The 16,884-nt window shown below is 36.5% G+C and overlaps 2 protein-coding genes across 2 annotated transcripts; one reads left to right on the forward strand and one right to left on the reverse strand.

Annotated features, from left to right (window-relative positions):
- Positions 1-430: 430 nt before the first annotated feature.
- Positions 431-5,331, forward strand: LOC117628088 (transcription factor EGL1-like). Its single transcript, XM_034360453.1, has 8 exons — positions 431-1,703; positions 2,248-2,502; positions 2,762-2,858; positions 3,010-3,024; positions 3,368-3,424; positions 3,520-4,380; positions 4,460-4,903; positions 5,060-5,331. Exons 1-8 carry the CDS (start codon positions 1,579-1,581, stop codon positions 5,129-5,131), a joined length of 1,926 nt encoding a protein of 641 aa, XP_034216344.1. The 5' UTR covers positions 431-1,578; the 3' UTR covers positions 5,132-5,331.
- Positions 5,332-7,186: 1,855 nt separating this feature from the next.
- Positions 7,187-10,154, reverse strand: LOC117629322 (GMP synthase [glutamine-hydrolyzing]). The gene is made up of 6 exons (XM_034361872.1): positions 9,452-10,154; positions 8,605-8,855; positions 8,128-8,503; positions 7,892-8,023; positions 7,625-7,800; positions 7,187-7,473 (listed from the first exon to the last, which is right to left on the reverse strand). The coding sequence occupies exons 1-6, from the start codon at positions 9,995-9,997 to the stop codon at positions 7,350-7,352; spliced, it is 1,605 nt and encodes a 534-aa protein (XP_034217763.1). The 5' UTR covers positions 9,998-10,154; the 3' UTR covers positions 7,187-7,349.
- Positions 10,155-16,884: the final 6,730 nt, after the last annotated feature.

Raw genomic sequence — 16,884 nt, forward strand, 5'->3', positions numbered from 1 at the left:
GATCTCTCCACCATCCTTACAATATGTATTTTTTTTAGACACTCTACAAAATAAGACACAAGTAAATTATTTTTTAATCCATAATGTCTTCCATATTTCTCTATTTAAGAAGTATTAATATTATAAATAAATTTAATTTATGTAATTTATCTGGATAGTGGTATTTTATTAATTTTTAATTATTTTAGACTCTAGCATTGGTCCATTTTAAGTGGTGTGGATGTAGCATGAACAATATTTTATTTATCTTAAAATGGATAAAGATTAACAATTAAAAACAAAAGCTTGGGAGACATTAATTAGTCTTGATTTCTTTTTATATAAATAATATTACATTTGAATCTAATCTAAATTACGAAATAGAGATTTAAACTCAAATACAGAATGAAGAGTACATATGTTCTAGCGAACTTAGTAGTCTTCCATTAAAGCACACACGACGGCTGCTAGCAGCGACTGTTTGAACTTGTTTGGGTGACAAGTGTTGGTGTACCACGTCTCTTTTCTCTCTGCATTTCCATAGTATTTGGGTCAAAAAATTTATTTTGTCCAAGAGATTCTTTCGCCACTCTACCATTAATTTGTATAAAGCTTTTTTTGGTTCCTCACAAATAAATGGAACTACTGCAGTGAAATTGGGAGACTTTTTCCAGAAATATGTGGAAGTGAAATCCACACACCACTACATTAAGGCTTCTTTTCTGTTTAAAGTAACTTTACTGCTCCTAGCTGTTTCCCATTTTTACAAGTTTGGTGATTTTGAGCTGGTTTTTGGGTTTTTCTTGGGGTGAAAATTTGAGAACCCACTGTGGGAAGGTTGGTTTTGGTTCTTGTTTGTAGGCCCAAAGTGTTTCAGTTTTGGGGGGGTTGATCAGAAAAACCCAGATCATTAATTGGTGATGGTGCTTTTAATTTGTATTTTATGTTTGTGTCAAAAGCTCCAAAGTGCTGGTGTTGCCCCCACCTCTTGCCACCATTAAAAGAGCTCTGTTCTTCTTGGTTTTCTATAACAGGGAGCTTGTAGCTCTTTTTAGAGCAAAAACTGAAGCAACTTATTGTTAGGTTGCAAATAACATAACATATTATTTCATTCCTTCTTCTGTTTTTCTTTTTTCTTTTTTCTTTTTTATGTTATTCTTTCTTTCATGAAAGTGAGTGTTGTGATTCTGTACAAAACTGGAAAGTCTTTTACTATTGGTCCAGTGAAGGCCCTTACTCTCTCTATTAACCAGGCTTTGTATTTTGATAATAATACTTCGCATTTTAGAGCCAAATTTTCTCTGAAATTTCCCAGCTTGAGCTTCTCTCTCTTTCAGCAAGACCATGCTGCTGGTTTTGAGTCCCAGTTCCTTGTTGTTCAGAAACCAGTAGCAGTTGTGAGTCAAACCCATCTGGGTTTTCAGTGTTAAGCAGCACCTCCATGAATTTGAGCTAAAACACCAGCACTTTTAGCTTTTCTGAGGGAATATTTTAATAAAAAAACAGAAACCAAGATTTGGTTCTGGTGCTGGGAAGTGAATAATCAAGACTTTATCTGCATCTGGGTTGATTGAGTGGCGCTTGCTTTTTGGCTTGAATATGGCTACTAGGCTTCAGAACCAGGACCGGGTGCCAGAGAACCTGAGAAAACAGCTTGCTCTTGCTGTGAGAAGCATCGAATGGAGCTATGCAATCTTCTGGTCGATTTCAGCAAGACAACCAGGGTACTGATATTTTCATCTTTGCTCAACTTGGGTTAGTTGAATTTTAACTATGTATTTTCTCATAATAAAAAAAAATTAAAAAAAAAAAAGTCGAAACTTTTATTCAAAATTTCCCAGAAAAACCTTTTGTTGTTGTTGTGTGCTTTCAATTTCTAATATTCTGCAACTTGGAGCGCTTAAGATTCCCATTTCTATATTGGGTGGCTGTCTGGATTCTGCACGTGTTGGGTTCAAAGGGAAAGTTTCACCTTAGCATGGTTGTTTGTCCCCCATCCTTCCTCTCTTGGGTTCAAAAAACTCTTATGAGTTCCTGCATTATCCGCAACATTTGGAAATTCTGCCAATGAGAGTGATGATGATTCACTAATTGGACTAATCTTCACATTAAGATGACAAAAATTGAAGTGTTTCACGCTTTCTATGACATTCTATTAGTATTAGATGAGGGAAAAGTAGTCATTTTTCATTGTTTGAAATATAAATCTCCTAAGATCTTATGGCATTGTCATTGTCTACATTATCGATTGTATCGTTTACTTTACAGGGTGTTGGAGTGGGGTGATGGATACTACAATGGGGATATCAAGACAAGAAAAACAGTTCAAGCCATAGAACTTAATGCTGACCAAATGGGATTGCAAAGGAGTGAACAATTGAGAGAACTTTACGAGTCCCTCTCGGCTGGTGAAGCAAGTCCACAAGCTAGAAGGCCTTCGGCATCATTATCACCTGAAGATCTAGCTGATACGGAGTGGTATTACCTAGTTTGCATGTCATTCGTCTTCAACGTTGGACAAGGGTAATTCTTTCCTCACAATTCTTCTTACTCAAATAGCAGCTTAAGGCCTTTCTGATATTATGATCAACAATTTGCGATATAACTTACATGAATTCTACTTTAGAAGTTAAAGCTTGAAAGGAGGAGATTTCTCTTTTGTTAGATGTGATGCACTGTAAATTTCTTGGAATGTAAAAAACACAACATGATAACCCCAAAGTTCATTCTGTGTTCTTGTCTTCATATAACTTACATGAATTCTCCCCCAAACTCTTTTCAGGTTGCCAGGACGAACATTAGCAAATGGTCAACCTATCTGGCTATGCAATGCTCACTATGCTGATAGTAAAGTGTTTACTCGCTCTCTCCTGGCAAAGGTAGCTTGCTGTTTCTTGGTTTACATAAGAAGTATCACTGACTGAATTCGTGTTCATGTTAATTGGGTAGTTTGCTCAAAAGATACTAAAACATCTGTTATCTGTTTGGTTTTCTTTTGATGCCTGGATTTGTAACAACTGACACCCTCAGAGCGCCTCCATTCAGGTACGAATACTTATTCATCCACCTATATTTAAAAGTATAAGTTCCCAAGTCTCAGCAATGTACGAAATTATATGCTGAGGTTTTAACGCAATCAATAAAAACAATGTTTTGTCATGAACTGGCTTAACCCTGCGTCATTAGGGTCGAGAAAAGCAGTTCCAATCAAAGCAAAGAATAATTCTTGCTGGTACATGTTGTCACAGTTTCAGACACAACAGACTTTGAACTGTCAATACAAGTTTTCCTTTAGAAAATACAATTCTATTTTGTAATTATGGGCATAGGCAATGTACAAAAATCTCTCTCTCAAAACTAAATATGTTTCTCTTGTTTTGCCTTCCAGACTGTGGTATGCTTTCCATTTTTGGGAGGTGTGATTGAGCTGGGTGTGACTGAGTTGGTAGGTTTTTAGAACGCTGCTTCAGTATTTTCAATTAGAAGTTCATATTTCTTCGAATTCTGATCCACTATGTACTTTTCACATTATTTTTGAAGGTTATGGAGGACCCTGATCTCATTCAGCATGTTAAAACATCTTTCTTGGAGGTTCCATATCCCATAGCTTCCAAGAAAACCAATCCTAGTGTAGGAAGCACAAGAAATGACAATAATCTTGCCTGCACTGTGCTTGATCATGATGTTATGGACGCCAAATTAATTCCTGTTGTAGGATGTGAAGAAATGAATGTAACTTCACCTAATAACAGTTCAAATGGTTTGGGGCTCAATCAACCAGCTGACGATTCATTCATGGTTGAAGGGATGAATGGGGGAGCTTCTCAAGTGCAAAGCTGGCAATTTATGGATGATGAGTTCAGTAATTTTGTACATCATTCTATGGATTCCAGTGACTGTATATCTCAAACTTTTGTATATCCTGAAAAGGTTCTCTTGGGTCCTAAGGCTGAAAAGGCAAGTGACCATTGCCTGCATGATCTTAAAGAGCGCAATAGCACAAAACTGACCTCTTTAGGTCCCCAAGGCACTGACTTGCAGTATCAGAGTGTTCTTTCTGCCCTTTTAAAGGGCTCACACCAATTGATTTTGGGCCCAAACTTCCAAAATTGTCATCAGGAATCTAGCTTTGTCAGTTGGAAGAGAGGAGGATTTGTAAAATGCCGGAAACAAAGAGGTGGAAGCCCGCAAAAATTATTGAAGCAGATTTTGTTTGAAGTTCCTCGGATGCATGTTGATTGTGTGCTCGAGTCCCCAGAAGATAACAGTAATAGAAATGGAGTTTGGAGACCAGAGGCTGATGAAATTGGTATGAATCATGCATTATCTGAGAGAAGGCGAAGGGAAAAACTAAATGAAAGATTTTGCGTTTTAAAATCGATGGTCCCCTCGATTAGCAAGGTAGGTAAACTCCATTTCCTGATATTTGGTTATTGACCTTAACTGCAAAGTAAAATGTTTTTCCACTTTGTTTGGACAGGATGACAAAGTATCCATATTAGATGATGCAATAGAATATTTGAAAGATCTTGAGAAAAGAGTTGAAGAGTTGGAATCCTGCCAGGAGCCGTCAGATTTAGAAGCCAAAATAAAGAGGAAAATCCAAGATACTATTGAGAGAACATCTGACAACTGTTGCAACACCAAAATTAGTAATGGGAAGAAGCCATTAGTTTACAAGAGAAAGGCCAGTGACATTGATGAAACGGAGCCAGAAATCAGTTATGTTGTATCAAAGCACGGTTCAAGTGATAATATAACAGTGAATATGAACAACAAGGATGTTCTAATTGAGATGAAATTTCCTTGGAGGGAAGGAGTGTTGCTAGAGATCATGGATGCCACAAGCCGTCTCCAATTAGATACTCACTCAGTTCAATCATCCACAGCAGATGGGATTCTTTCCGTCACTATTAAATCCAGGGTAGGAAATTATAGTTACGTGAGGAATATGATCTTTCATTTCTTGCTTTTAAGAGAAATGGCATTAGGGATGAGCCCCTTCCCTATCATGTGACACATTTGAGTTCCCAGATGCCTATTACAAGTAACTGATCATTGGTATTTTCTTAATTTGCAGTTCAAGGGGTCAACTGTCGCTTCAGCAGGGACAATCCAGCAAGCACTTCAGCGAATCGCCAGAAGCTGTTGATGCTTGTTCTCTTAGTGATGCTTAGAGGGTTATTTGCTCTCTCAAAGTCTGTCATTGTACAATCGTGTAACGTTGAAAGGTTCTGTAGATTTTCGCTGTAAGAAAAATGAGTCTGTTGAGGATTTTTCCTGCAGGTAAGTAGTCTAGCAACAGGAATTAAACTTTTGTTAAATGCACAATTTTCTTCAAATATTTTGATATGCGTTTCTGTACCTAACAAAACCTGACCTATAGGCCATAACTTTGAGTTCATGATACAGTATTACTTACATTCAGTAAGATGTACTTTGAAAACAACTCAAGGAGGCCTCTAAAATCTGTCAGTTCAATAAGAAATCAAACAGATTATTACAAAAACAAGTAGTTGCCAACATAACATTGCTTAAGGTCATAATCCAATTGGGTTGGAATTTGGCAACTGTGCAACACAAAGACTTGGAAGAAATTACAGTTGGCAAAAAAGTAAATGTAAATGTAATGTGCTCAAGGTTTTCTGTTATTTATCAACACTACTCCTACCAAGAATTGAGAGATGAGGCCATGTGCACTAAACGAGAAAGATTTAGTTGCAATGGGAATAGCACGTTTTATGGAAGTCTTTCTCTCAAGATGTCTTTTCTCTCGGTCATAATTGGATTCTGCAACAAGTCTTTAAATTGAGGAAAATTATAAGAGCTGTGACTTTTATGCATGTCTGCAACTTGATTTTGTTCACACAAGGGCATTGGATACGTGTCATCAGACTGAGCAAATGTAGGAGACCAGGCTTCAAGTTTCACTTTAGTCATCAGGAGTGGGTTTTCTCACATCTTGGCATCATTTGGATGGTCAAAAAGGAAGGGAGATAGGTAAAACTTTGATATTGTAGACAATAAATAAAGTACAAAAGGCTGACAATTGACAAACAAAGTTACCAACATAAAAATTCTGCAGCTACTCAATTTTTTACATAAAATAACAAAGTATTTGTCATTTTGTAACAAAGGACCTTTTTTTTATCACATGGCAGAGAGCATCTAATCTTAAATAAAATGACAACCGCTTAGCTGCCGTAAGAGGTGCACTTACTAATACTTGGCTTCTTCTCTATAAGGAATCATTGTTCAGACAAATCACAATTTCATAAGTGAGTAAAAAAATTCCCATTATGGTTAGAACTCATCTTTCAAATTTTTTTATAAAGTTAGTAAATACTTGACACTCACAATGTATCAAATCTATGGTTAGAACTCATCTTTGAAAACCGGTTTATAAAAATGGGAGTTTATAATTTTAAATACTAATTTTTCACCCTCAAGACCAGAGTTCGAATCCCGTCTTCCCATTTCATCTTTCTTTTAAAAAGAAAAAGAAATCGGATTATTAAGAAAGATAATCATAAATAATCATAGGGGTTAAAATTCACAATTCAAGACATGGTAGATTTGACCCTTGGGACCCTTCATAAGCTGCAGCCTAAATGACGAGGTTAATCATAGCTCTTCTTGTGATTAAACGTATTAAGAGGTTTTTGTTTTTACTTGGTGGATTTAAAAGCCAAAGTCCAAAGTGGCCTGTCTGATCTTCTTTTCAAAGTTGGGCAACAACTGTTCTCTGTGCATATAATTTTCAATGGTCGCCCTCAAAGAAATGATGATAGATTATCATGTAGATCATGGACTAGTTACACCATTTGCTCAAATCTTTCATCTTAGGATCTCTTTTTAACCAAAGACAATTCCTCAGAGTTTCTATTGCTAAGGTTGGTGCACCCATTTCTGCATTGGACTGTCATAATTTCCGAAGGCACAACCACCCCACCACCCCCCCACTATGAACACAATAAAGTAGACAAGAAATGAGAGCAACACCCACTAAACATTGTGCACAAAGTTTAAATTTAACCGTACTAAATTAATTTTTTGGGACAAACCCATTCATAGCGGATTGAATTCTAGACTCATTAAGTGATCTCAGCATGACCTAATTCCATCAACTCTACCTGGCTCAATTTTTACATAAAAAAAGGCTATCTATTATTACCCCCTAAAGTCAAAATTCATTGAACAAGAAGACTTCCAAAACCATCACCAAAAAGAAATATGATTTATAATCATGATGTTTACATATAAATGCTTATGGAATTACCGTTCAAATCTCCATTCAAAACAATCAAAACTTTCTGAAGACTACTTAACTTCACAACAAGTGCAGCTAGAAACATCGAATGAACAAGACATCATTCCCACTCAATTGTGGAGGGAGGCTTCGACGTAATGTCTTGAACTACTCGGTTTACACCCCGTACGCTATTGCAGATCTTTCGTGATACATCATCAAGGAACTTATGTTCGAAATAGTACCTGAAATTTTCAAAGTGGCGCCACATTATCAAGGAGCTTATGGCATCAACAAGTGATGTTAACATGCCTAACTACTTAGCATATACCCAACAACCAACATAAAGGTAATAGAAAATAAATAACAGAATATGCAGCACAGATGAAGGCATACCAATCAGCTGTCATCCCATCTTGACTTGTAACAGCTCTGAGAGCAACAACATGAGAATGTGTTCTTTGATCACCCTGAACCCCAACTGATCTTACAGGCAAAAACACCGCAAAAGCTTGCCAGATTTCATCATACAACCCAGCATCTTTGATTGATTGTATGAATATCTCATCAACCTGAAAAGAAAAAATAAATAAAAACGTGACATACAAATATTAGAAAACCAAGATGGTCAAGACTTCAACTCATGGATAAAAACAAATTTACCTGGCGGAGGACATCCAAGGCATTGCCTGTAGTCACATCACCCAAGACTCGTACTGCAAGGCCGGGCCCAGGAAATGGATGGCGCTTTAGAAATCCCTGGGGGACATCCAAGATCCTCCCTAATTGCCGAACCTTTATGTGTCGGGGAAAAAATGGACAAGTCAATAATCAGCACACTACCAAAGGAAGATTAATGCATACTATATGCAACATAGTAGGAAGGTAGAAGATGACACCTCATCCTTGAATAGAAGCTTAAGAGGCTCAATGAGCTTCAATTTCATGTCCTTGGGAAGCCCACCAACATTATGATGGCTCTTGATTGTGTGGGAGTGTGTCCTTCCACTTCCAGGTGGTGGGCAAGATTCAATCACATCTGGATACAGTGTCCCTTGGACCAAATAAGAAGGTTTCCTCCCTAATTTTTTCTCCAAATCATTTGCAAAAGCATCAAAAATGCTAATGAACTCCTTTCCAATTATTTTCCTTTTCTTCTCAGGATCAACAACACCTTTAAGCTCACTAAGAAATTGATCAGTGGCATCCACACAAGTAACAGGCAAATGAAGATCTCTTTCAAAGGTTTCCATTACACGTTCTCTCTCCTTATATCTGCATGAAGAAGAAATTTCTATTAGGTAAACACGAAATATACAATTGAAGTCTACAACATACACAAAATGTTAACCTCTCCATTTTGCTCGCTCTCTCACCTCAATAAACCATTGTCAACAAAGATACAATGAAGCCTATCACCAATTGCCTTATGAACAAGAGTTGCTGCAACTGTGGAATCGACACCTCCTGATAACGCGCATATGACATGATCTTCAGTCCCTACTGTGCTTTTAATGACTTTTATTTCTTCATCCAATACGTTTTCCATACTCCACCCTGCACTGACTTTACAAATATCAAATAAAAAGTATCGAAGTGTCTCCATCCCTTCCGGCGAATGTGTCACCTACACAGGATTTTCAAATTTCATTGACTGAAGCAAATTTTAAATGCCAATAACATTTCAAATTTTGATCGACTAACAACATTTTCAAACGCAAGTACAAACAAGAAAGGAAATAGACATTTCATGCATAGAGCAATTCCTCTAACACTTATTTTTCAATCACATTCTAACCCAGAAGGTGGCAAAGTTTCAAACAGAACCAACAACAATGTATGTTGTAAATGAAAGTCAAGTCATTTGAAGCAACTTAAAAAACATTGCATCAGAAATCAGAACACATGAACAAAAAATAAAAGCAAAGATAATTAATGAGGTAAGTTATTTTTATGCTACGCCATGACAAACATAGCCATTCCCATCAAGAACCAAATCACTACAACCCAATTCAAAAACATACCTAAACTGAACCATTTGCTTATACAAAATTGAGTACAACCTGTATAACTAATTTCAAAATCTAAAAGAGAAAAAACTCTAAATTTAATTTACCACTAATAAGCAACATCAGACACCAAATTTAATAAAACCCACATCCAGTTATCCAAAAATCAACTAAACCACAACAAAATCCAAAAATCCAAACCAAACCCAATTACCTCCGGGTGGTATTGCAACCCATAGAACCTCCTACTCGGACTTTCAATTGCAGCCACCGATCCCTGCTGGCTCCGCCCCACGACCTGGAAACCATCAGGCAGTTTCGCCACCTCATCGCCATGGCTCATCCAAACCACCTGCTTATCCCCAACTTTCTTGGACCCAAAAAGTCCAGAATTTATCTCCACCTCAATCTCCATCCTCCCATACTCCTGCTTCTCCCCAACCCTAACTTCCCCGCCAAGCCTCTGCACTATCAGCTGAAGCCCATAGCACACACCGAGGACAAAGACTCCATTGGCCTCGGCCCACTCGACGAATCCGGCAGGGAAGCTCGGCGAGTCTGGGGTGTGGACCGAATGGGGCCCGCCGGAGAGGATGACGACCTTAGGGTTAAGGTCGGTGATGGATTTGAGAGAGCTAGTGCCGGAGATGCAGAGGGAGAAGACGGAGAGGGATCGAATTCGGCGGGTGATGAGGTGGGTGTATTGGGAGCCATAATCGAGAATCAGGACGAGCTCCGATTTCACGGCTTTTGGGTCCATGGGGTTTTGGTGGTGGTGGCAGCGGTCGTGAGAGGTGGCTAGGGTTTACGGGGAGGTGAGGGTTTTTGGGGATTGAGTGTGAGTGGCTGTGCTTTACATTGGAGCGTAGGGTTTAAGGAACGCGACAAAAAAAGGAAAATTAGGGTTTTTGCAAGGTTTGGCGGGAAGTGGGTCTTTGAGTACTTTTATCGTCTATCAAATTGCTTTTTTTTTTTTTTTTTTTTTTTTGGGTGTAACATTGGGGGCTAAAAGCCCAGCACAACAAAACCTAAACAGCAACAAAACGATGCCTGGACACACCCATGGCATCAGCATACAAAATATCCTTCAGGGAGTCAGGAGCCGTCTCAAAAAGATGAATTTCAGTATCAAAATTGATGCTCCTAGCAGACAAAGCATCAGCAGAAACATCTGCTCACGGTAGATATGATCAAATTGCATTTTTCATCTCTGGTAAACACATATTTTGGAATGTACTAAATTTGCGTATTATATGCGTACGTATAGCCGCACGGCTATACTGCACAAATTGGTTTTCTTTTTTGTAATTAAGTAATATTTTAGTCTTTTTTTATAATTACTTTAATTAGTAATTATGTTTTAATTATTTTTTATTTAGTGGATAATTAGTATTTAAATATTTTACTAATTTCATAAATTACTTAATAAATAGTAATTAACTATTTTTAAATTCTTTTGTGGACTTTGTTTTTTATTTTTTATTCAAAATTAGTTCGTTTAGTTTAATATTTTCTATTAAGTAATATCTTAGCCCTTATTTAATTATATTATTTATTATTTATTTAATGAATAATTAGTATTGAAGTATTGTAATTAATTTTATAAATTACTTAATAAATACTAATTAATTACACATACATATTTTTCACAAATATGTTTTTTCGAATATTTTACAATAATAAATGTATTATTCTCATATTTTGTTTGTATTTTTTCGCATTTTATTAAAAATTGACCACAAATAACAAAATTAAAATACATAAATGAATTTTTTATATAATAGCTGAATTTTTCACCATGTATTTTTAGGAAAATTTTCTAATAATAAACGTACATATTTTATTCGTGTTATACCCGTCTGGTATTTTTATGTATATATGCTTTCCAAACGAAGGCAGAATAATAAAACCTTGAAATCCCTTGGGTATTCTTTTCCCATTGCTTTGGGAATAAAAATTCCCCTTTGTTATTTTGTTGTCTTTTTATTCTTGTTTTTTTTTTTTTTTCTTCCTTCGTTTTTGGTTTGTAAAGCCAGTTTCTGTTTTAGTTTGCGCTTTTTCTTTCCCCTGTGGGTTGGGTATTTTGGGCTTCCATTTTGTTCATCCGCAATTTACCATAAGTTGCCCAAACACCACAGTTTCGTCTTCACCACCCAAGGGAATTTACCACAAGAAAATGACATTATTCTCAATAGAGCAGAAAATGTTACACTTACAATAGAAAAACCATTCAAATTATTCTCAAGGGTGCCTTCCCTACATGCTATATGACATTATAGCAATAGGGTTTAGCAGCAGAGATTTTTAGACGGCGAGGATCTACTGGAGGATCACCATAACCTGCAGATTCATTGATAACTACTTTGATCTGAGTGATATAGACAGCCTTCTCATAACCCTCTTTTGGAAAATGGCCACTTCCCATGGGAGGGCTTAGGTATGTTGGTTGGCTGTAAACCTCTCCTCCCCATGAAAAACAAGACGCCCCTTGTTTTAAGCTGATGAATATTTGGTTTTTGCCAGTAGCCAATGTATTTGTCTTCAAACATGAACCACCAATTCCCTGTTGCCCGATCCTGTATCAAAAGGTAATTATATACACGTTAAGAAAAAGGAAAACAAAAAAAGGGAACATTTTTTACAATTAAACTAGTACTTAACACACAATGGGTTTTCTAGGCTAAGCGAAATAGATTAAGATTAGAATATGTTACGGTTTGATTAATCTCATCTCAATGTATCAAAAGACAAATTAAAAGACTTACATGATCTGTTCTTTTTACTATTTCTCATTCAGCAATCATCGTTCATGAGATTTGAACTCATGACCTCCTTTAATAAAGTAAAACTGAGATTTGAACTCATATTATTCAACCGTATAAGCGGAAATGGGTAGCTCGAAGCCTGGAGGCACACCGGAGCTAACTTGTATAAATCCTGGACACAGAAGATTGAAGCAACCAGTCTTTTGGTAACCATATCCCGGCATGTATGGTAGGAGGACATTAAATTTGACAAAGAAAAGGTTAAAAGTAAAAAGTTGATATTTGAGAATTACAGACTTACAGTCTAGTAGGCATAAAGTCGGCTGCCACTAGGATTATAAACTTAGATGAACCTGAAAGGTTTGTAAAAGCAAGCAACGAACACAGATGTGAGAAATGACAAATAGTCAATTATCATCTTTGTTAGGTTGTTAAGAAATGATACTACCTAAAACTAATTTGTGTTTTGTCACACTTGTCATAACTTACTAGTTTTTACTAGTCTCTTGTTCAATTAGTTTCAAATTTATTCACCAAATGATGTAATCGTTTCGAAATTCGGGGAGTGGGGGGGACACTAGGGTTCCATATATTGACGCGTCCTCTTTCTCCGTGATTATAGTTTCTAAATTCGAGCACTGCTGACTAATTTCATCAAGAAAAAAAATAAAAAAAATAAGAAAAAAGAAAAAGTTATGGTAGCGTCATTCGTGTGTAGGAGCATGACTTTGTCACAACCATTGATTTTTGTGGAACCAGCTACAATGATTTACTCTACATCATGACCTTCTATTTGAAGCATATTGGAGCTGCGCCAGTATTTTTTGTTGGGGTTTGGTCCTACAGATTCTGTAATTTTTTCCATTACTATTATATCTTCCTTTGTCGTCCTCCTTATTGCCACATATCCTTGTGGACACCGTATGTTCCTAGGCACATATTGTGGCATGCTTGTAAGTTGTAGGTATCAATGTGACCTGAATTGTATGATTCAAAAGCTAGTTGTTTGTAGATATCAATGCAATCTACAATATCGCCATTTTCAGTCTGTTGGTGACAAAAGAGAAAAACAAAGATATGATTAATTACAAAAGCATGCAAAAGAGAAAAAAAAAAAAATTAATAATAATAATAATAATAATAATAAGGTAAACAAAAATCAATGTCCATTCCATTTGTTCAACGCTTGGATTTCTTCTTTGAGATCAATCTTTTACTTTTGAGCAGAAGAAACTATATTCAACTTATTCTCATGACAAAGAAGCTTAAGAGGATCAACATGGTAACCTGTCTACCATTATAGCAATAAGGTTTATCAATGTACATTTTGAGATCATCATCTTCAGGATCAACATAATCTTGTGATCGATCAGTAACGACTTTAATCTGACGGATATAAGCAGACTTCCGATAGCCTTCTTCTGGAAAATGACCACTTCCCATTTGGTGGGCTTAGTTCTGTTACTTTGCTGTAAATCTCTCCTTCCCATGACATAAGAGAAGCTCCATGTGCCAAACTAGTGAATATTTCTCTTGGCCAGTAACCAACGTATGCATCTTCAAATATGAGCCACCAATTCTTTGTATGACGATCCTATATTGTCATGAAAGAGTAAAACACATTAGGTTGAAGGGAAGTGTTTCATTGATATAACATCGATGTTTGGAAGTCGTCTTTCGAGAAAAGTTAAGGACAGTCATCTAGTTACCCACGCCTGCAAGCGACTGTTTCTAGCAAAACTCTTTTATCTTTTTAATCAAAGTACTAGTTGCTTGTTCTAAGACTTTGATATAAAGTAATAAAACTGATCGCATTTTTTATCACACCTCGCACATAATCAGTAATCTATTTCTACCACATTTACTAATGACAATGATCATTATGTCTTTTATACAAATGAGACACACATTATATTGGCAGTAAAATTAGTAGAGGGATGGGCACCTGATGTAAACTGAGCAGCATATCATATTGTTTACCCCTGTAAGTAGAAGTTGGTAGCTTGAGGCCAAGGGGTATATCAGAGCTAACTCGCACAATCCTGGACATAAAATATTGGAACAACCAGTCTTTTGGTAACCATCTGCCTGCAATATACATGGTATTTCAAAATTTATAAATAAATGAAAAGAAAATGCAAAGTTGAGACTTGAAATTAAAGACTTACAGTCCAAAAAGTATAAAGTCGGCTGCCATAGGGATATAGATTTAGATTAACCTGAAAGGTTAAAAATAATTAATTTGCAATTTTATCATAAAGAGGGGTTTACAGCAGATGCTCCAACCAGCTTGTATAGTGTAATGCGGCTCCCTAGACCAATTTGCAAGAGCCATACTTGAAAGGCTAAATTGAGTTTGTGGAACACTGGGGTTCCAAATATTAATGCGTCCTCTGCCTCCATAAATTGAGTTTCTATACTCTAGCACTGCAGCCTGATGATTTAAGGAAAGAAGTAAAAAAAAAAACCAAACCAATTATTTTATGAATCAATCAATTCAATTGTAAAAAGAAAGACTAATTCATTCCAAATATGATATCAACTAGCTATTACTTTAATTGGGATGCTATTTTTTTTCTTCTTCTAATACAAGCGATATTAGGGAAAGGGGGAACCGAACCTAGGACCTATGCAGGATAAATACTCTTAACCACTTGAGCTACTTGGCGCCCCTTGCTAATTGTTATGCTAATTAAGATGATGGTCTTCTTATTTATGAGAAAGTTGAACTTACATGATGGCCCTTTATGTCAATTTTATTGGAGCTGCTCCTGTAAGTTTTTGTAATTGGGTAGTTTAGTCCCAAAGACTTCATATTTTTTGCCATTATTAGATCTACCCTTGTTGCCTTCTCATGGGCACTGATCCTTGTGGGCAATGTAGGTTCTTAGGCACATATTGTGAGTATTTAAACGTTTTCAATTCTTCATTTCCATTCCCTCTTGGCACCTTTGTAGGTTTTATCTGCATTGAACAATTTGAACCAAGATATACAAATGTGAACATACATTACTAAGCTGTATTGTATGAAGAGCTTTGATAGCGTGAGTCGCCTACAAACACGTGAGTGATTTTAACTATTAATTGGTCTGAAGTACACACCAATCAACAATTGTCAATCACTCGCGCGCGTGATACTGAAATAAACATTTAACCTGGATTGTATGATTCTTGAGCAGAGGATGATCGAAAGCAAGTTGTTTGTAGATATCAATGCAATCTACAATATCACCATATCCAGTCTGTTGGTGAGAAAAGTGAAGAAAGCCAAAGACGAGTTCAACAAACTAAAACTGTCTCAACTAGTACTGTTTTGAGCATTTAAAAGAGAGTTTAATTACCCTGAAACTCTTGATTGGAAGTTTATTGATAAGGTTAAGCAGTGTGTCCAGCTCCAAGTCTTCATCCTTTGAACTGCAATATCTCCATTAAAAAGTAAAGCAAATGTTGCCAGCAACATAAATGTCACTGTTGGAGTTTCTAGCAGCCATTCTCATAGAACCAGCTACCTTATGTACTTCAAATTTTTTTTGCATGATATGACGGTTACTAAGCTCTACCAACCTTAAGTAAAATAAAAGAAACTATATTTGACATTGGCTTGGATTAATTAATGGAAAATCTTAAGGATAGGTGCTACGAGTCTCTTTGGTTTGTTGGAGAGGAAGTGATGCGGTGTCTTTGTTTCTGTGTTTATTTTAGTATAATAATTCTCAGAAACTCAATAGGAGTTTGCTATTGTTTGTATTTAGTGTTCGACTTTTCGATGCGGATTTGTCGTTACTGCCGTTGCGCAGTGAATCTATATTGTAGGTCTGAGTACAGGTGCTTCTTGTCTGCCAAATTGGAGTTTTTAGGTTTTTCTGGCATGCGTAATTCTCTCCAGATCAAACCAATTTATTTTTGTGTTTGGTCACTGGAGATGTTGTACTCATATTTGGCATTGCGGCTACTCTGTACTTTTTTCTGTGTTGTTAATAAAATTACTATCGCTTTTAATAAAATTCAAAAAATTCAAAAAAAAAAAAAAAAGTTTGAGATTTTTTTGTAGAAAACTGAACAATGTAAAGAAGACAGTTGAAATTGACTTGCATTAATTAAAGAAAACACTAAAGATATATGGTTCGCAATAACAAGCAAACACAGGATCTCAGATGCATGGATAAATGCTCTTCACCACTATAGCTACAAGTCCCTTTGCAATTAAGGAGCATCTTAAAGGCTGAATCTTTGAGTTAAGAAGAACATTTGTCCACACTAGAAAATTTGACTGAAAAATGAAAGAAACTAGTTGAAATTGACCTGCATTAATTAAGGAAAATCAAGAGATTCACAATAACTAGCAAATTCAGCAGCACTTGAGATTTTATGAGTTACCAAATCTGATGCGCGCCAATGTGGCCTATAAGGGTATTCTTGGGTCATCAGATTGGCCAAGGTGTATTTCAGAAGTGGAGAGTTCCTTGGATACCAAGTAAGACTTTGATGATGGAGTTGAAGGGTGCCTCAGTGGTGGTGATGGTGGTCATTCTATTAATCACTGGAAATGCAATTGCAGATGACCCCTGTTTCCAGCAGTGCCTCAACAATTGTGATCAGTTACCAGTTTTATGTGTCAGACTATGTCTGGGGAAGTGTCCTCCTGATCCTAATCTACCTCAGAACCCTGTGGATCTCTCCCATTACTACTGCAAAATTGGTTGCTCACTTCACCAGTGTCACAAATTTAGCCATGGTACCCTCTGCCTCTTTATCTCTATAGTTCTTAATTTAACTCTCTCTCTCTCTCTCTCTCACATAAAAATGATTCTGTTTTTTCTTGACAGATAAAGAGAAAATGGGAAGTTGCATGCAAGACTGTTCCTACACAAACTCATCTGCA

Source organism: Prunus dulcis, chromosome 5 (assembly GCF_902201215.1).
Source record: "Prunus dulcis chromosome 5, ALMONDv2, whole genome shotgun sequence".
Lineage (NCBI taxonomy): Eukaryota > Viridiplantae > Streptophyta > Magnoliopsida > Rosales > Rosaceae > Prunus > Prunus dulcis.